General features: G+C 51.6%; 1 protein-coding gene across 23 annotated transcripts in view; it reads right to left on the bottom strand.

Moving 5' to 3' along the window:
- SCRIB (scribble planar cell polarity protein) overlaps nt 1-21,016 on the bottom strand; it is a 97,261-nt gene that overhangs the window by 75,454 nt on the left and 791 nt on the right. For 22 of the 23 annotated variants that reach the window (XM_042020926.1, XM_042020903.1, XM_042020911.1 and 19 more), the window contains exons 2-5: nt 3,892-4,009; nt 3,595-3,673; nt 2,158-2,247; nt 1,422-1,478 (exon numbers count right to left, since the gene is read on the bottom strand). In XM_042020926.1, coding sequence (XP_041876860.1) covers nt 1,422-1,478; nt 2,158-2,247; nt 3,595-3,673; nt 3,892-4,009 — 344 coding nt within the window. The remainder of the gene's footprint in view (nt 1-1,421; nt 1,479-2,157; nt 2,248-3,594; nt 3,674-3,891; nt 4,010-21,016) is intronic. The other variant, XM_042020908.1, reaches the window with a different exon arrangement.

The following is a 21,016-nucleotide window of genomic DNA, read 5'->3' as shown; positions in this document are numbered from 1 at the left end:
GAGATGGTGAAAAGCCACTGGGACTATCTTCACTGCAGTTTGAAAGCCCAATCTTGGATGTAGCTACTGCACCTCTTTGCTGACATGGTGTAACCCAGCAGTGGTCCCTGCCTGTATGAACACCCACTCACAGGAACAGACAGAAGAGCAGCCCAACACCAGGACCCAAACTCCTCCTGCTTGCCAGTTCTCAGCCTGGAATAAGTGTTCAAGGCCAGGTTGGATGAGGCTTGGAGCAACCTGGTCTAGTGGAAGGTGTCCCTGCCCATGGCAGTGGGCTGGAACATGATGAGCTTTAAGGTCCCTCCCAACCCAGACCATCCTGTGGTTCTACAATGAAGAGCTTTAACCCTCATATTGTCCTCTGAGGTGATATTCCACATGGGACCATCTCAGCTGGCCCCCTCCTATCACCTTTCTGTGACAGGGTCACTGCTGTGCAGAAAAGATCTGCTGACTGCCACACTGTGTGATTCTGATCTGTGCTTCTACAGGGTGTAACCATGGGGGGAAAGTGCCAGCAGACAAGCTGAGTTCCTGCCAGTAGCAGTAAGAGAGTTCTGAGGACAGGTGACAACAGCTGTATGCATCACACCTTCACTGAGGAGTTCATGTGGACCCAAAACAACTGCTGTTCAAAAAGGAGAATCCCTTCCAGTGATGTCCAAGGAAAGGTGGGGGAATCATCAGTGGGGTGGATAAGCAGGCAGGAAACAAGCTGACAGAGCTGATGTAGGGTAGAAAACTCAACAAACCCTCATGGGCCAAAGCAAAGACCAAAGTACCGACTGGACAGTTCTCCACGTCCATCCTCCTGAGAGCATTACCTCCACCAACCACGGTCCCTGCCAGGAACTCATCCCTGTCCCTAACTCCAAAACGGGTCGCAACACTTACCTCTACTCCCTTGCTGGCTTATGTTTTGTCTGCTGCAGGGAAGGTAGTTATCCCATCCAGAACAACCAGGAGGGATATCCAACAAAACAGATGTCAGAAGCAAAATGTACCCTTCAGCTGTATCCTGTTGCTCTTCAAATCCTGAACCTCACTGCGCACAGAGCTCCTCCTACACCCCCATCCACATAGGTTTCTCTTTCTTTCCAAAAGAATCCACTGTCTGCTCCACCTCTTCAGGAAAAATGGTTCACACTATTTCCAGCAGCTTTTTTGGGGAACCCTGTCTATTCCAAATCAATACTTACACAGAGGCTGAGTACAGGCTCTGAACATCCTTTGCTGCTCTCCAGCCCTGCACCATCCTCTCCCTCCTTGCCCCAATTTATGGAAATCCAGCAAGATGCAGCCTATTTATGCCCAGCCTGAGCCCTCCCAAGCCAGGTGATGGGGCCTGCACTAGTCCCTGAGGAAGCAGCAAGAATGATCAGGCAGGAGACTCCTACAGCCCCCAGACAGACACTCACGTGGGGAGAGTCTTTAGCAGGTTCTCACGTAGCTCCAAAGTCACCAGGTTTGCCAAACTGCAAGAGAAAAGGGAGCAAGAAAGCCAGGTTCACTGGACAGGGCTTCAGGGATACAAGGAGCTGCTCATCTCCCTTCCTTTGGAACCACCCCTCATGTCCTGTGCAATGCATGAATGTACACACGTGGATGGAGATGGGGGAACAAAAACAACACAGCTGTAAATGGCTTTGGTGGAGGCGAGTGCTTGCTGCAGTCACAAGGAACAACACCATGCCCACACTCAGGACAAGGAACACGCTGTCACAACAGGACTGTCTGCCCTAAAAGGTAAAATCTCTCACATGTGGAAAGCCAAACCCCATGGGAGAGGCACTGCACCCCATGGGGCCATTTGCCAGCAGCATAAATCATTCCAACGTCATCAGGCAGCCCACACCTGCTTGGAAAGGGGCAAATGGGCACTCAGAACATAGGGAAAGACAGGATTTGAGAAGACTGGATCAATCCTTGCTGCGCCATGAACCACAGCAGGAGAAGCAGCTGGGACCAGGACAGGAACCTTTGTAGGAAGGTCTTTCTTTTAACAAACCAAGAGGTGCTCACACACAGCACTGTCAGTACCACAGCAAACCTGCACCTGGCTTGTCCCTCCAGGTCCTGCCACTGTCCCCATCCCACCAGCAAGGTGTCCCCATCCCAGCCCCCTCCCTGCTGCCAGAACAGGGCCATACTCACTTCCCAATGTCAGTGGGGAGGCTCTGCAGGGACACATCGTTCAAGGCCAAGTGGCCCAGGCTTCGGAGCTGGGTGAAGCCCTCAGGAAGCCTGTGAGAACATGAACAAAACTCCATTAATCCTGTGCACAAAGCACAGAATCCCCCAAAACACTTACATCCTGCCAAAACCAGTCTTATCCCAATTGACATCAACATATGGAAAGGAGAACAGGACTCATCACCAACCCTGGCTGCTGATCCAGGACAAGTTCCATTTCTAAGACCACAAAACCCCCTTGCACCAGACATTACCTGTCCAGGTTTGCAAACTCGGCTCTGCAGTACCTGAGCATAAATCCCAGACCAAACCACACCATGGGATCACTTACACTTGGAAGAAGGGAGGGCTCCCAAGCATTCCAAGTGCCCAACAAAGGATACCTCTGCAGATGACACTGCAGCGTTCCCCAGGACCAAGCACCATCACAACAGATCCAAGGTGTGACAGAATAGGGAAAAACCCTGGAAGAGGAAATTCCTTTGCTTCCACAGGCAGCTCGCAGAGCACCCCCCCACCAACTCATCTGAACCCTGAGCCAGAAAAAGACTCTGACAAATAATGCCCAGTGCAGAAGTGCTGGTCACTCCTGTGGTACAGGGATTGTCACCGACAGAGAAGCTTGTCCCACTCCAGCAGTGCCCAGGACCAGGAGAGAGAGCAGAAATAAATGTGCCTAAAGCCTGGACAGCACCTGCCCTGAGCACTAAGGGAAGGGGACACCTGGGGCCAGACTGGCACCTGCAGGGACCTGGCAGCAAGACAACAGTGCCTGAAAACATGGCTCACCAAGGCAGGGGAGCCACACTGAACTCCAATATTATGTATTAAAAGCTCCAGAGACAGAGTACTGAAAGACAAGTCAGACATTCCTACTTGGGCACAGCTCAGGGCACTGAGGTAAGGGGGAAACAACCAAACACAGGGTTCAAAGGATGGTTGTCCTCAGTTCTGAATAAGAGAGAGGTGGAAAAGGGGCTGAGAGGCGGCAAAAAGAGCTGAGAGTGGGGCCCAAAAGAGGCTCTGGGGGGCAGAGGATGGCATGCAGGCTTTTTCTTCTCTGCAGCACAAGCACACATCCATTCTGGTTTGTGACCAGTGCAAAGGGAGCAACAAACTCATTGCAAGAGGACAGTTGTCACTGTTGACACCAGTACAACTAAATGCTCATCGTTCCCAGCCACAGGCTCTGAGGATGGAGCACACACCAGCTCCTCCTGACGCCAAGTGGTCCACCTGCCAGGAGAGCAGACAACTGCAGCTCTGGAAGAGGCAGGGTGATCCCAGGCCTTGGCTTTACAGAGAGACAATTATAAGATGAAGGTCAGAGAAAGCCAGGGAGAATGTACAACTTCAGTTCTCCTCAGCTGGACTAATGGGTTGCATATGCCTTCCTACCTGGAGAGAGGATTCCCACTGAAGTCTGCGATTTCCAGGGATTTGCAGAATTTGATGCTTTCAGGAATTTCTGGAATGTCTGGAAAAAATAGGTGAAAGAACAAAAGAGGCTTGAGAAAATGGGACAGCAGGTAGTGGTGACAGCTTGAGACATGGTAAGACAACCCCACTTTCACAGCTCAGGACCTCTGAGGGATTGCTCCAAAGGGTGAGGAAAGGCCCTGCTTCTCCCGAGCACGAGGGCACAGGGAGTACTGCAGGGCCTGGGCACCTGCTCCTGCCCAGCTCCAGCCTTACCATTGCGGGAGATGTCCAGCTCCACCAGCTGCATGAAGTTGGCCACCTCAGGGGGAAGCCTCTGGATCTCATTGTCACTCAGGCCCAGCTTGCGCAGGTTCAGAAGCCGGAAAAAAGGCTGTGACAGAAGCAACACAACTGGGTCAGCAGAAGTTCTGGGGGAAACCCATCTCCTCACCTCAGGAGAAGCCTGAGCGCCCACCCCTGAGACACCTGCGTGTTCCCACCACCCCCACCCCAGCCAGGCCCTCATGGGGCAGTCACTGTAGGAATCAGAATCCCCATGAAAGGATGAGGGTGAAAGAAAAAGGTATAAATGAGTTTAGCTTGATCATTCATTTAGCATGTTACCCCACTGCTATCCTCCCTCCTGTCTAGGATACAAACTAAACACTCCTTGTTTCCTACAGCAACAGTTCAGCTCAGGCTCTGAGCTCCAGCACCATGGGGAAGTCACTCTGCTCGCAGCAGACACTTGAGTTTGTGAGTCAGCTGCAGAAGAGCCAACAGTGGAGAAACACAAGGAGACTCCCAGTCCAAAGTGCTGCCCCTGCTTTGCACACATCTGCTGTACAGGATGCTTGGTCAGGACATCGGTGGCAGGTCCCCACACCATCAGGGACAGCATTTGTCCCCCTTGTGCTGGGTGGAAAAGGCGCAGGTGAGCTGTCAGCACAGCCCCAAGTAACACAGAACTAGAGAAGGCACAAAAATTCTTTTCCAGAAACACCATAGCCATAGGAATGGTGACTGGAAAGGCCCTCACAACACTCAGCTTTTTCACACACCCCTTGGTGCTCCCAAAAGTCCATCAGCTGCAAATGGCAAATTCCAGGATCCATCAATCACTCCTCCAAGACACCACCAGCCCCAGCAAGTTTACTAAACACAACGTAATTATCAACTGACCAAATACTGCAGCTGATTCTAACCACTGCCAGAGGTCAGATCCTGGACAGGATGGGAAACAGGGCTGGGGTGTTTGCTGCATTTCCTGGATTGTTTCGGAGTACTGGGAATAACAAACAACAATGCAGGGCCACTGCAGAAAATATTCAGAAGTGACCGAGAACAAACTCAGGTCTCTGCAGTGACATGCAGAGGCCATTTCTAAATTACATCACCCTGTGTTTGTCCAAGGCAGAGGCAGGGAGGGGGTCACAGCAGCACAGGAGAGGCAATCTTGGGATTATTCATAGGTTGCCAAACACAGCCAAAGTCGGGGCTACTCGCGCAGCGCACACTGAGAGGGATCAAACCAGAGCAAGCTCTGAACCTCCCTCCTCAGGTGCCTTTCCAGGTGTCCACCTGCACAAGAGCTGCTGGGACAGACCTCCCCAGGAACACCTGCAGGGCACCTTCAGGTGTGGGCCACCTTCAGGAGCCCCAGAACACTGCCGAAAATGAGAGCACAGAGCAGGCAAGGGAGGGGAGTGGATGAAAAGGTGGAGCAAACATAACCTTGAGAAGGTGCACAGATCACATGTGAGCTGCTCCCCGCTCCCGCCGTGACAACCATGAGGTCTGGTAGTGTAACTGGAGGAGTTTCTGCAAAGATCCAAACCTCCGCAGTTTCCAGGTCCCAGTCAGGACACACTGCTGGGCACGTGTGTGTCTGAGGTACACCACACCACAGCACAGCCCCAGCTGCCCTGGTGCTGTCTGGCTCCCACAGCACTCTGCACAGGGGAAGTGAGCAGGGATGAACAGCACTGATAGGAAATTCACACTTCTGATGTCCTAAAGGACCATAATAATTGTATAATGAGTAAATAAATTTAAAAAATAACTCCTCTCACCACTGACCATCACTGGCTCTGTTTAACTCTGTTTATCTAATGCAGACCAGCTCGGTGAAAAGGAAGTGGGTGAAAGTCTAAATAACAACAAAGGTTCAGGGGAGCAGGAGTTTAGAGACTTGATTTGCTATTGTTTCCTAGAGCCTTCTCCTAATTTTAGAATGCAAGGAAATTCCAGGCAAGACATCGTGCTGACCTGCCAGAGTCTGCACACTGGAAAATAACCACAGGGACTGAACATCCACAGTCCAGTCTGCAGCACTTCTGCTTCAGGGTTCAGGTAGCCTCCGAATACATATTCACACTTGTAAATAACATTTGGAGTAAACAGGAATAAACCCAGGCTGTTATGTGGTGCGGCAGCCCCCAGCTTCCTCTTTTTTCTTAAAAAGAAAATAAAAAGGTTTCTAAACCCCCTAGCACTGCCAGAGCTGGGCACAGCCCATGTGCAGAACTGCAGGAGGATGGACACAAGTGCTACGTCCCACCTGGCAGAATCAGTTACACTGGACCTGAATAAAATATTTATGTGTGACAAAAAATAAAACCAGCCAACAGCCATCAGTGGTAGCCAGAAAAAACAAATGTGAGAATTACAGTGTTTTCACGCTCAAAGTCAGGTTTTACATTTGCCAAAAAAAGATGGCAAGAGGATGTGACCAAGAGCTGCAAACGCTGTCTCTGACACGAATTTCCATGTCATTTCCAGCTCAGTATTCTGTAAGCTGAGGACTTCAGCTCAGCCCAAAGCAAAGGCTGCACAGGAGATTCACTTCTGATGCTTGAAAATGAGAACAAATTAATTTTAAAATTGTTACGAGAACTAAGAGTAGGCATCTCTGGAGACTGGTAATTATCCCTCTTGCTAATCAAAGTTCACCCCAATTCCCAGAGCTGACAAAGCAAACCCTTGGACCAAGCACTGCACTGAACATCTCCAGTAAAGAGAAACTCCCCCAAATTCAGCGGTTTCTGATTTATAAAATAAAATACCACCAAATCTGCCTGACCTAGATCCTTCAGTGTCCAAACTGGACTCAGAGTAGATTAAAAATAGAAGTTTGAAGAAGAAAAAAAGGTAAGCCCAATCTCTCCCTGTTTCCTGGCAGCCCAGAAGCCCAAAGCCCACATGGACCAGCACAGAAGTTTTCCAGCGCACAGGAATCCAGAATCAGCTCAGGAAGATTCCAGCACATGGGAATCCAGCAGCTCTGAGTATGATGGAAGTTATCACGAACAAAAAAAAGCTCAAGATCGGGGGTACTGATGTAATAGTAGCTGAGTGTAACTCGGGGTAAAAGCCTTTGCAAATCAGGGTGCGTTACAAAGATATTCACTGTTGAAACATGGGAGTATTCACAGGGTAGATAAGGCAGAAAACAGCTACAGAACTGTCCTACAATTAAAATTCAGGGACATAAACTTTAACAATACCCAGAGCAGAGCAGCCACAGTGCAACCAACTAGAAATACATTAAATAGTCATTAATTGGGGACAGGTATAAAGAGTTTGTAAAAAACCATATGCCAAAAGATAAGAAATGCTCCACAAAATGACAACAATGCAGAAAAAGGCAGAAAGCTGTGAAATCCAGGCTCTGAAGTAGGTTTTCAGATGTAACATCCTCCCTCAGCAGCCCATTGAGAACCAAATGCAGGCAAACGCATTCAAGGGTTTTTGCTAAGTTCTGAAACAAAATTCAGTTTCCTCAATCTTTAAAAAATATGAAAAAAGGCAACCTAGACCCACGGATTTTCCAGTTAAAAGGGACTGAAATATAATCTGATAAAATATCCTTCCAGTCCTTTGTATATCACCTTCACCACAGACCCCTGAAATAATTCATGTTGGAAGGTACTTGGGAGGTCGCCAGTCCAACCTCCTGCTCAAGACAGGATCAGGATGAGGCCAGAGCAGGTTGCCCAGGCCTTTGTCTGGTCAAACCTTCAATCATGGGAGATGGCCCAAAACTCCTCTGGGCCCCGGGGTCCACCAAATAACTACCCTCACAGGGGAGCCACATGGCTCCAGTGGTTCACAGGCCTCTGCCAGAACAAATAGAACCCCTCAAACATCCCCTGTTGCTGCTGCCAGTCAAATACTGAGTGTGGCCAGTATCACCCATGGAAGGGAACCAGCAGAATTTGGGGAGCCCTTCATGAGCCAAACCCTGCCCAGTGACACCCCACAATCACTACAGGTCCACAAGTCACACTGCTTCCCTCTACAAACCTGTCTCTTCCTTTCTGCATACTGTCCTTGTCACAGAGTGGCTTTTTTTTTTTCCTTTAACTGAAGAATGGAGACATTTGACACTGGGTTTTCACTGCTGAACCCTGTTTTGACTGGAAGTTATGTGATGGCAGTTTTGGGACGCCAAACCATAGAAAGGTTTGGGTAGAAAGGGACCTTTAAGACCACCCAGTCCCACTTCCTGCCATGGGTAGGGACAACTTCCACTAGACCTGGTTGCTCCAAGCCCTGTCCAACCTGGCCTGGAACACTTCCAGGGATGAGGCATTGACTGCTTCTCTGGGCAACCGGTGCCAGGGCCTCCCCACCCTCACAGGGAAGGATTCCTTCCCAATATCCCATCTAGTCCTGCCCTCTGGCAGTGGGAAGACATTCCCCCTTGTCCTGTCCCCCTCCAAGCCTTTGTCCAAGTCCCTCTCCAGCTTTCCTGGACCCCCTGTAGGTACTGAAAGCCTGCAATGAGGTCTCCCCAGAGCCTTCCCTTCTCCCAGCTGAACAATCCCAAGTCACTCAGCCTTTCAGCACTGGAGAGGTGCTCCAGCCCTCTAATCATCTCTGTGGCCTCCTCTGGACTCATTCCAACTGGCTGATCTATGCAGGAGTGAGAAAGGATGAAAGTCCCGTGCAATTATTAGTGAGCCTCTTGATTCAGAGGCTGCATTTGGTGTCAGTTTATGAAAGAAAAATACCCAGTGGTCACAGCAGGATCACACTGGGACAGTCAAAACTATCCCCAAAATGTCCCCTTCCAAGCAAGACCCTGGAGCAGCCAAGCAGAGCCACCCCGGCCATACCGCGCTCACCCGCGGTGGTGAGGTCAGGCCTGCCCGAGAACATTCCCACACAGCACACTGTGGCTGGATTTGAGGTTACCCAGAGACACAGTAACAGGCTCAGCCGGTTTATGGAAACAAGACACACCGGTAGCAGCAAACACAGGCTCCACTGGCAGATTCACCTTTGGCTCCTGCTGAGGAGCTGGAACACCTGGGCAGTGGGGCAGCCCAGAGCCTCAGGCACTGATTGCTGATTCCAGACACAATTCTCCCTGATAACACAAGGATGCCCAATGCCCACTGGCAGAGCTTTTCAGCCAGCAAGAGGCACAGGCATCAAAGTCCCTGACCCTGGGGAGCTCAGGAATTACGAGGTGTGCCTGTGCTTCAGCCAGGTCAGGGCACAGCTCCAGGTCCACAGGAAAGCAAAGTGCTTCCAGAAGGAAGGAGATGCCCACCTAAATCAGGAACGAGCTTCTGCCCTCACCCCAGCGTGTCCTGATGGGTCACCAGCAGCATGAATGGGTGGCACTGGAGGAGGCATTGGCCAACATTAGTAGAAAGAGATGACCCACTTCTGAGCAGGGACAACAGGACCCCTGCACCCCTTCCTCACTCACTGCATGGGGAAACAACTGTCCTGCTCCAAACCTGGCTGCACCAGCCACCTCCTGCCCTGCCCGAGAGAACCACACCTGTCCTCACACAGCCTGCAGTAGCACCAGGCAGGCATCCCAGGCCCTGCAGACACCAGCACAGAGCTGCCAGGCATGCCCAGAAAGCAGGGGATGTTCCGGAGAGCCGACAGCTTCAAAGGCACAGGAGGATGAAGGACACAGACTGCCAAGTACAGCAGCTCCCTCCAAAAGGCAATCTGTACCACAGACATAGGTCCAGCAGACCCACGGAGGGTTGAGATTGGAAGGGACCTGTTAAGACCAGGTAGTCCAAGCTCTGCCCAGAGAAAGGTCAGCCATAGCACACCACCCAGGGCAGTATGTGCATACACAGCAATGTCATGTGACGTACATACACAGCAGTCACACATATGCATATACACAGCAGTCACACGTGACACGTATCTACACAGCAGAATCTCAAAGGGCCTTCTAAGCCCATCCTCTGTCTTTAAGGAACCACCTGGAGCAAGTTCCATCCCCTCTGCCATGACCAAGCCTTCAAGTTGTGTTTCTCCAGCTGATGTGACATGTCTGTGTTCATGTTCATGAAGCTCCCAGCAATAGTGCTGAGGCTACAGCAGAGCCCCAGGACATGAACAAAGGGTTGCTGGAGCTCTTAGGTGATCTAAGAGAACCACAGTGTCCAGTGATGCTAGGAATTCAGACACCACCCACATGTCTCCCTCCTGCTGCAGCGTGATGCTTGGCAGAGCCTTGGTCCGCCCCTGCTCACTTACTCAGTCAGACCAAGAGGTGGAAAATGAAAAAAAGGAGAAAGGACAATGGATAAAAGGCTCAGGACAAACCCTCTGAGCCACCACTCAGTTATGCTGTTTCCCAGAAATGGCAAAATCCCAAGGGCAGGCCCGGAAAGCCAGCCATTCCCCAGCCAGGATTAGGGACAGAGAGGCAGCCTGGCTCAGGGTCACCACAGCCACCCCCAGGCTGGTACAGTGGGCTGGTGGAGCTGGTCCTGCTGCTCAGGCAGGAGGGGTGAATGGGTTGCAGTCCTGGAACAACCCATGCAGACTGATGGTGCATGGCAGGGTCAGGGAGACAGATCCACCAGATCCACCGAGCCTCCCACACAGACTGCTGTGTCTGCAACCTGCAGCAACCACGGAGCCCTATGCCCACCCACTGTGCACACAATGGCAACCCAAACCCCTGTGTGCTACAGCTCCCGTCCCACCTGCAGGAGATGCATCTTCACTGCCAAGAAAAGAGAGAAAGCGTTTGCGTGTTGAGCCTGGGACCTGGAAAACACCAACAGTGTCCGGATGCAGACTGATCCCCCTCCCAGGTCAGCATCATGACTCTTTTCCAAACCTTTGTTTTCCTGAGGCTATAAAAAAAGGGTTTCTGGCCTACCCAAGCTTCCAGCTCTCCCCTTCACCTGGTGCCTAATCTCATAATGCCAGGGGAAGGGAACAAGGACATGGGGGCCCTTGTTCCTCAGCATCACCTTGTGCTCTGTCTGGAGGGCCAGCCCCCATGTTCCCACCTGCACCTGGAAGAGAGCCATCTCCATGTGTTAGAGGGAGAGAGGAGGACAGACAGACACCTGGGCTCCTCTACCAGTTTCCGTGGAGAGGAAGCCATGCTGTCCTCAGCACAGACAGCTCGTGGAGCTGCCTTGGCCCCAGGACCCCTCCTGCCAACAGCAGGCAAGAAGGGGGGTGGCTGCCCAATGCCACCACAGGCCCTGGGGACATTCTTTCCCTCAGCCAAGCAGGCTTTAGGCAGGTTTCAGTGCAACACCTCAGAATCTCTGCAGGTGAGAAACAGCAGCGCTACTGGAGGGGAGCAGGACACATGTCAGGGGAAGAGGAGTCAGGCACCAGCTTAACCACAGAGTCACAACCACCTGACACTCAGGCCAATGGCTCTGAAACCAGGCAGTGACAATTTCTACAGCTGGAGATCAGGAACGGGGTCAACATCTCAAACACAATCTTCACTCTGGAATAGGACAGAGACTTCCTGCTTCTGCAGCCAAAACTGCCACAGCGTTCCCAGCTTTGTTGCCCAAATAGCAGGGCTTGGACACCTCCTCTTCCTCAAAAACAATGTGCGACAACCCAGGTTGCCCCGAGACACTAGCCCTGAGCCAGCAGTGTTGGTAGCAACCAAGCACCCCAGCAGTGCCTGCTGTGTGACAACTCCTCCAACACGAGCTCTACTCCAGAGCAGAGGTTTTGCCAACCCTTCCAACCATGGAAGTGCCCATGCTAAAGTCCTCCTCAGCCTCCTCACCTCTCATTTCTCTTCAGAGAATTTCAAGTCCAACTGTCCAGCCCTGCTGGTACAGTCCCTGACTCCAGCAGGACAGCACATGTTTAATTAAAGGCAGGATCAGACTGTGCAGCAGGAAAATAATTACAATTCTCCTTGTGATTCACAAGCAACAGGGCCTGGTTCCCATGCCACCATGGGCTGGGCTCCTAGTTAAGTTCTGTGTTTGTCACCAGGCAGGATGAATGCATGGGATCCTGCACTGCAGGTCGGAGGTGTCTGTCCATCCATCTGTCCATCTGCCAGTGCAACACAGCAGCTCCCCAAATGCTGACAGCAAAACCAGCTCATGTATTTGAGCCTTGTGTTTCATTCCCATTTTCCTGGTTAAAGAGGGGCTTGACATCTTAAGACCTGCCCCTGGAGGAAACAGAGACTGCTGCGTGCTCCACAGCTGGGCACTGGGACATGTGAGCACACGTGTCTGCCTTGCCTGTCTCAGACCTACAGGCAGGTGAAGTGTGAAGGGACCTGGGGCCCCTCCTCTCACATGTGTGCTGAGAGATCCGTGACACCTGTGCCAGTGGCATTGTCTCTGGGGGAAGCCAGCCTGGGATAGAGTCAGGAGGAGCTGGAAGCAGCAAAGCAAAGCAAAACATCCAGGAGCTGATCAGCTCTAAGGTTAAACCCAGCACTTCCAAGTCACTGTGCTCAAAGCCAGCATGGCACAGGTGAGGCCACAGAACCAGAAAGACCTGTATCCCACGGCTGGGCAGCACAGGCAGGACGCCAGCTCCAGAGGCTGCACAGCTCCCTCAGCAGAGCAGGACTCAGTCCACTTCCAGCAGAGCCCAATCCCTCTAGCCAGCACCAGGGCAGCAAACTCAAGAGACACCTTTCCTGACAGAGAGAAACCAGGAAGGCAATGGTTATTCCCAGAATAGCTTAATTCAAGAATAATCACCAAAATCTGATCAGGATAACTGAGTTAACACGAGCAGAGGTCAAACAAGCAATCACACTGCTGAGAGGTGGGAATATCAGTTTGGAGCTCCAGCAGAGCGGCTGCTACCGAGCCCCAGGGGCAACCCTGGTGCCAGAGGGAGGGTACCACAACCACCATCCAGGTGCCAGTCACCCGGGGACTTGGTCTGACCCACCTCAGCAGGTGTGGGACAACACCTCAGGCAGTGGATACAGACCACCTGTCCCCCCAGCACCGGATCTTCCCAGCTGTCTCCCACTCCAGAAGTGTTTCCTTCTCCACTCCTCACAGTATTTGCCAGATCCTGAACTAGCTCCAGGCTAGTGAACTTCTCTGGCCACAAGCACATGGTCACCAACACCTGAAAGGAGGCAATTCAGACAAGAGACACCGCTGACATGCCAGCCACACTCAGGTCTGCAGTCAGACCCAGAGCAGAGAGCACGGGGAGAGGGGACACTCCTTGCCTGCCCACAGGAGGAGAGGCACGAAGGGGCCCAGCGAGGCGGGGCAGGGGCGCTGAGGGCAGCAAACAGGACTAGCCCCACATGCTCCCACACACTGGAGCCAGGAGGAGACCAGTGACCAGCAGACTGCTCCTGCCAGCCGGACACAGCCCTCCCCACAGCCCTCCCCACGCAGACCAGCGGATTTCCGACTATTTAACCCCGTATCAGGCCCTGAGGAATGCACTGCTAATATATAAAAGCACTTAAGTGTTGGGAATACATTCCAGCACAGACAAAGCAAGCTGTCTCCGAGCCAAAGGCTCAGCAGCTGCTGCTTCTCAGGCACTGAAGCAGGACTGAGGAATGCTGTCCCCTTCAGAGGGGCCAGGGCAGCAACTGCTGCCCAGCACACAGCGAGGACACAACTAGGAGCAGGGAGGAATCTCTGGTCCAGGTGAAACAACAAACCAACCCAGGCCCCCAGAAAGGCAATCCCGAGCCAGAATTAAATCAAGACACCACAATTAGCATCCCATTGCTTCGAAGGCCTGGGAAGTGATCGATGCTCTCAGACCGATCTTCAACACGAGGCAGCAGTAGACTATGGCTGTGTGAGGAGAGGGGCCCCGACCACAATTACAGCCTCCACCTTGGTCCGTGTGGTGGGATGGGGCAAGTCAGAAGGACCAGAAATCCCTGCAGCAGGCTCAGGGCATTCAGGGGCATTTTCCACTGAAGTACTGGAATACATGAAATAATCATGGCATTTAGTGCTATGGTTAGTTGACAAAATGGTGTTCAGTCAAAGGCAAGATTCGATCTTGAAGGTCTTTTCCAATCTCAATGATTCTGTGATTCTACTGCCAAAGCATTAATCTGGAGAGACCTGTGGAGATGTTTCATGGGAGAGCATCCTGGGTACAGCTGAAGCAGCCAAATCCAGCACACCACAAGTACTACCCAAGGACCTCTGCCCCTTTCTGATTTGCCCTACAGTTTAGGACTTCTCACCCCGGCCCCTCCCTGGCATACCAGCACCTCAGGAATCACCTTCTCCTGTTCAGCCAAAGGACACCATCTACTTCTAAACCATCTTCTCAGCAGAGGGTCAACTTGCAGTTACAGAAAGTAATTGACTGATCTGTAATGCCACAGCCATTAGCAAAGGGAACAATGCCAAAAGTTGTACTATACAATAACCTGTTGAAATTGTTTCCAATTGGATTGTGTTTTCCTGAGGCAGAAATCATAAGTAAGTTTATCCAGCACAGGGAGGCACCATAGAACAACCAAAAAACCCCAACAAACCAGGTCTAACCCTGATACCAGGAATCCAAGTCAAGGCAATAAGACCAAGACCGGTAACTGGTGCAAAGTAGGGGACTCAGTGGCAGACTGTACCCTTGGGGTGCAGGAAAGCACATCTGGGGGACTGGAGAAGTCTTGAAGAAGAGTTAAGTGTCCCTGAGTGGAAGGACACAGACCCAAACATCTCCTCTGAGCAGGAAGAGCACAAGGAAGGAGGTGCTGGAGCAGCTCCCAGGGAAACAGCCCAGACACAGACCAGTAAATGCCCTGAACCAGGAATGGAACAAGGAGTTGGAGCCCATAGAGATGCTGTGATGCCACATCCTCTGCTCAGCACAGAGCATCCTTTCCATCCATCACACTCCCACCACTGCCTCAGCCAAGTTCCTGCCAGGGAGATGGCAAAACAGTGTTCCAAAATGCAGGAAACACACAGAACACGTCAGAGGAGACCTGAAGAGGTTAACCCAGCCCTGCCTCTACCTCCAACCATCAATGAATTAACCCTTCCTGGCAGACGCTCAGCAGCATCCAAAGGGAACTGGAGACACGTGTGAGGTGCAGGCAGGGCCTCTGCAATGTCACATTCAGGCTTCAGAGACAGTGTCAGGAGCACCAGCAAGGCTTAGGCAACTGACACAGGGAAGCATCAGCAAGCAACAGCAGGAACCCCAAAGGGGCCAACCAAGCTGGCAGTGATGCACCCACAGACAGGGCAGGTGTTAAATCACCCAACAGAGAGCTACAGAGAGGTTTATAACAACCTGGGAAAGACTGAGCAGGAGCTTCCACCGCTGACCTCCCCACAAGTACCACACCAGTGCCAAGGAAGGTCTGGTGAGAGGCAGAGCCATTCCAACCACGGCCACCTGAATTTTCATGAACTTTTTACGCCACTAAAGCTCTCTGCTGCCCAGCTGCCTCTGTACCTCGCTATTCCACGCACCTGAACCTCCTCCAAGAGCCAAGCTGCTGGGGAGACCCAGGCTGGACAGCACACCCACGCCTGTCCCACACAGAGCTGAACACACCTCGGAGCTCAGGGAAGTGAATATTAACAGTCACTTCCCATTCACAGACCCCAAGCGTAAACTCCATCTGCGCGCCTCTCTCCTGTTCCCTGTTTGTGTATCCAAGAATTGTATGTCCAGGAGTTTTATCAGCTCTTTTCTCCGTGACTGAGCCTTTATTTGGCTGCTGCCACCCCCAGCATAGATCCCACACCTCCGCTGTCACCATGGGAGGATGCAGGGGACATGGCCTACGCTTATTCTAACTTCTGGGCAGCAGCAATCCAGAACACATGGCTTTTGGAGAGACAAACACATCCAGCTGTCCCATTAACCCACAGGGTTCCTGAGGTCCTCCAAAGCATGGAGAGCCATGCCAGCTCTGCACACCAGTCTCACAACCAGCAAGCGAAACCAGTTTGTTGGCTGGTTTTGCTAAACAAATGCAGCTGTAGCTTTGACACAGCCTGGGATGGAAAGAAGCACATCCAGAGCAAGAGGAGGTGCCCTCTGCACATCAAGCCTTGACAGGCTCCAAGGCTGGCTCCACACAGTGAGCCACGGAGGATTCCCGGCTCCCTGACTTTCTCAGGGAAGGGCTATTAGTACAGAGAGATTAAAAGGAGAAGCTTTACCCTTCCATGGAAGTAAATAAAACCCAAGATCCTCCTTACAGCCCTCAGACGCCAGGAAATTAAAAGGTGCTCTTAATTAGCTTTGTGAGGCCCCATTTTGCTTTGGGAAAGCAGCAACCATGGCCTTGAGCTTCACCCTGGTGCAGTGGGATCCTGGCTCCGGACATAGGACATGGATGCTCTCGCCCCAAGCCACAGCACCCAAACAGGAGGAACTGCTGAAACCCAGCCAGTTTCAAAGGGCCTTGCCATGATGCAAACAGCAACAAGCCCAAACAGGGAAGGACCTGCCCTGGACAGAAATGGGCTCCTCTCCTCAGTGTCCGTCTCCCACAATTTCCAGTGCAAGTGGTTATCAGCTCACTGAGCAGCGGGAAGAGTGTTTTCTGCACGGGGCTCAGTTTGCCATGAGAGCTGTAGTGAGGAAAAAGCAAAGCAGTGGAACTGCAGCCCCTACATTTGAAATGCCGGGGGCTTCCCTCTTCAGCACCACTGCTAAAACTCTTGGGACCACAGCCAGCCCTTGGGTTTCCTCTCTGTGCTGCCCACAGCCTGCCCACAGCCTCAGACACCTCCAGCCCCAGTATTCCCCCAGGAGGTGTCCATTGGCCTGTCCCTGTGCACACCCATGCTGACACACGAGAGCTCTGAGGTCTCCTCCCTCTGCACAGACTTGTTCAGGATTTCAATTCCTACTCAGCTCCACCCTCTTGTCCTCCTACACCAGGTCCTACCAGCTCTGCTCCACCCAGGTCTCCTCCAACCTCCCTTTTGCCTCCCCATACTCCAAACCAAAGCACTCCTCCAAAAGCACACCAAGAGTCTCTGGATCCTTCTGGGCTGTGACTGGCTCTGTCGTCTGCCACCTCCAAGTGCTCCAAATTCCACACTGTGTTCATTCCTTCCTGGTGAGACCTGTGCTTCTCAAGTGCTGACGGAGTGGCCTGGATGACTTAGGTGTTAGGCAGCTCTGATGCAGTGATTAAGCCAGTTGTATTTCCAAAACCTACAACACCAATGCAGGATCTGCTCTCCACCGTGCTCCTGCCGATACCCTGTAGCTACCACTCTCTGCAAGATAGGTATAGCAGAAGTCAGCATGGAGCAAGTAATTTCCACCTCTGGAATTCAGACACCCTCGTGGAAAGCACAGGCAACTTATCAAAGGGAATTTATAATTTTTCATTAAATCATGTGGTATCACCCTGGCAGCAAATCCCTGCAATGGGGCAGCAGATGCTCCCACACAGATTTAATCAATCCCTTCAAACAGCCCAAGCAGAGCCACCCTAAGGGGAAATTTAGGCTCAAAACAGGCAAGTTTCCACAAGGGACAAGCGACAAAGAAGCAAGAGCAGATAGAAGAGTACCCAGCACTACAGGATGGAGAGAAACACAGGTTCACTTCCACAACTGGGAAGGGAGAAGTGAGGAGAAAGCACAGTAGTGTCACTCGGCAATCCCAGGACATGGGCAGAGCATCCCATCAGATCTGGAGCAGAGCAGCAGCACAAAGGGCACTCTGGAAATTCTGCAGAGGAAAATGGTGCCACAGAAAGAGCAAGAGACTCCATGTTTCTGGAACGGGTGGAATAAGGACACATAAAAGCCCATCTGAAAAACCCAGCTGGTGCTGGGTAAGAAACCCCTCAGAAGAGGAACCATATAAACTCAGGTATTTTCAGGAGAGTTGTTTGATCTTTCCAAAAGCCATCCCTCCAATCCTTTCACCCCAAAAATCATCTCCACAGAGAAGTCTTCCCTAAAATCCCTGCTTGAGCCCTCAAACACAAACTTGCTGCCCAAGGCTGTAAATGTTCTCTCATTCCCACTTTTCTGACAGATCTTCACAGGCACATCTCTGTGTCCTTTAGACTTTCTCCCATGGAATGGGCATGTGCAGCCCTGTTCTGTGAAACAAGCAAACTGCCCTTTCTCCACCTTCCCTCATGGAAAGCACAAACCCTCCTCCCAGGGTCTCTTTCCCACAAAAGCCTTGTTACCATGAAGGGCTCCTCACATGGAAAACATCCCCCTGACCCAACCAAAGACCTTGCCCACCACCATCCCTCAGGGGCAGTGTGTGCCTAAACCCAGTGTTCCCACCTTCCCTCTTCCTGGTGGAAGGCCAGTTTATTTTCAATTTTCATCACCATATCCACCTCATACTACACAGATTCCTACTCCTGCCTTATGTATCTGTCCCTACCAACAGCAACATCCTTCCTGCAGTGACCTGCGTGCCTGGGACCAAACACACCTTGGCACTGCTCAGGGAAGCACTGCGAACACAAACCTTCAAGACACACAGAGTCAAACCTAAGGTGGATCAAACCTGCTTTCTTGTTCTACCAACTGCATACCTCCTCCTCCTCCTCCTCACACACCTCTGGACCAACCATGGCACCAGCCACAGGGAACCTGGAGGGGCTGGAAAGGGGAAACACAGTGGGGCGCGAGTCTGCTTTCTCTGCCCAACATGTCTCCAAGGCTCAGCACCTCTGGCATCCCCAAAGTCCCTGGCTGTTCTCAGGAGCAGCAGCACTCAGGACTGCTCTGCTTGTCTCCCTTCTTGTCCACAGCGGCAGGCACCTGATGTTCAGCTGTCATGTGAGGGCATTTAGGTTTGGCTGGGGATGGGCTGACACCTGGCATGGCCAGAGAAAGCCCTCAGCAGCTCCAGACAGGGGTTGAGAAGGAAGAGTGTGAGTACAGCAAGTCCAAAGCCAAACTCCCTCCAAGTCTCTCCCAGGACACGCAGTGCAAACACACAATGGTGTCTGCAGATCCTCATTTTTGGTGGTTTTCTCCTTCGTGAACTGCTCCACTTCTCTCCTGAGCTCATGTTAACTCAAAGCACTGTGATGTCATGTGCCAAGTGGTTCTGCAGCTCAGTTAAACTACATTTTGCATGAAAAATGATTTAATTTGCTCTGAACTGAGCCCTTTTTCGTTTCACTCAATGCTCTCCTGCAAGCAGCGGCAGCAGTCAGTTGCTCCCTGTCCACCCTCTCTGGGCCATCATTTACACTCTAGGCCTCTGCCATCAGATGGGGAATGGCTCTACCTTTTACTGCCTTTCCCAGACAGATGAAGGCATCCTGAGAGCGTTCACTTCCCTTGTGCAAAAGCTATTATATATTGGGTCTGGTTACACCGTTTGCTGCTCCCCATTCTCTGTCCCTCTCCTGATTTACTTCATCTCCTTGAGACCAGGGGATCAGGACCTCACTGTTCTGTTCAATTTGTTCTTCTAATAATTCTTTGCCAGAAGACTCCAAAAGGGGAACTCAAATGCCAGAGAGGAGCCTGTGAGCCCAGGACAGGTCATGGCAAGAACCCTGATGCTCCAGGCCGAACAGATGCCACAGTTAAGTGAAACAGAAGCTCTTTGGAAGGTACAAAGGGCACACACAGAGCACCTGCGATCACAGGAAGGACTGTGTCCACACCATCACAGGCTAAGTAAAATGTCAGTATAAAATTTGCATTTATAATCCAAAAGATGCTCTTCCAAGCTCACAAACCCCGGGTTGTCCCAGTTCCAAGGGGTTCCATGTAGCACAAGGCTGGGCTGTGACTGTTCAGCAGGATACATGAAGCTGAGAGCACAGGGACCAGCAGGTTCTCCACGGGTGTCGCAATCACTCTCCTCTGCAGACGGGACTGACACCCATTCCCACGTCCCAGCCTGCCCATAACACACATTTCCCAGTAGTTTGGGAAATCTTCCCACCTAAAGTACAACAAGATGCTGAGCTACCTGACAGAAGAGCAGAGAGTATCACACTGGTGTCTCCAGACCTAAACAACCTCACAACTCAATCCCACAGGCAGCCGAGCTCACCAGGATTCAGGAAGAGACAAGCAGGAAAGACAAACAGAACCCAAAAATACCAGAGCAAGAACTGCTGCTTCCAGACAAGAGAATCTGCTTGGGTGGGGATGCGTCAACTGTATGTTTTAACAAAACTGAACCAAACTACTTTGGTCTGAATCAAAACCAAGTTTCTGGTTTGTAAGGGTTTTTTTTTTCTACATTTAATGATAAATTCCATAACATGTCAGTAATCCAATAAAAAACTTGAAAGCTAATGACCTACTTCTCAATTTTTTTAATAAACAGGCAACTCAGCCTATATTCTCTGAAGACCATCTCTCCAAACACACTGCAGTCAAACACCTTCTCTCTCTGGCACAGGCAGAACTTAAATAACTTAAAAAAAATCATACAGTCTCCACAGGGGATACATGATAAAACTTCCTCTGGAATATCCCACAGCCCAGTACCTCCCAAGAGGCAGGTTCAAATTCCCATCTGCAGCATCCCGTGTACCAGATTACCAGGCAGAATGGGAGCATCACGGCTTGGGTTCCAGCTGCATGGTACTTCAGGACACAAACACAAGAGCTCATCCCATCCCAGCACCCTGCCCTGCAAAAGCAAAGCCTTGGGAGTCAGGAGATCCTGGGCCAAGCTGGCAGTGGAGCAGATGTCCAGTCCTCTGCTTCTGCAGAGATCACGGTGGCGTGGAACAGCACACGGAGGGCTTCTCCTGGTGTTCCCTGTGTGGAGAGCTCTGCGGCTGAACAGAATGGCAACAGAAGCTGCAAGTGCAGGCTGGAGCCCCAGATCAAGGAATGATTTGGGATGGAAGGGATCTTAAAGACCATCCAGTCCCACCCCCGCTTCCATAGGCAAGGACACCTTCCACTATCTCAAGCTGCTCCAAGCCCCATCCAACCAGACCTTGGGCACTTCCAGGAAGGGGGCAGCCACAGCTTCTCTGGGAAACCTGTGCCAGGGCCATGCCACCCTTCAGGAAAGAATTTTTTCCCAATAACCCTTTTAACTCTGCTCTCTGGCAGTGGGAAGGCATTCCCCCTTGTCCCGTCCCTCCAGGCCCTTGTCCAAAGTCCCTCTCCATCTCTCCTGAAGCCCCTTTAGGCAATGGAAAGGGCTCTAAGGTCTCCCCAGAGCTTCTCTTCTCGAG

Source organism: Corvus kubaryi, unplaced genomic scaffold, assembly GCF_017639235.1.
Source record: "Corvus kubaryi isolate FWS band 111438036 unplaced genomic scaffold, C.kubaryi_AGA036_p1.0 37063, whole genome shotgun sequence".
NCBI classification, from domain to species: domain Eukaryota; kingdom Metazoa; phylum Chordata; class Aves; order Passeriformes; family Corvidae; genus Corvus; species Corvus kubaryi.
This window is presented reverse-complemented; position numbering and strand designations above follow the sequence as displayed.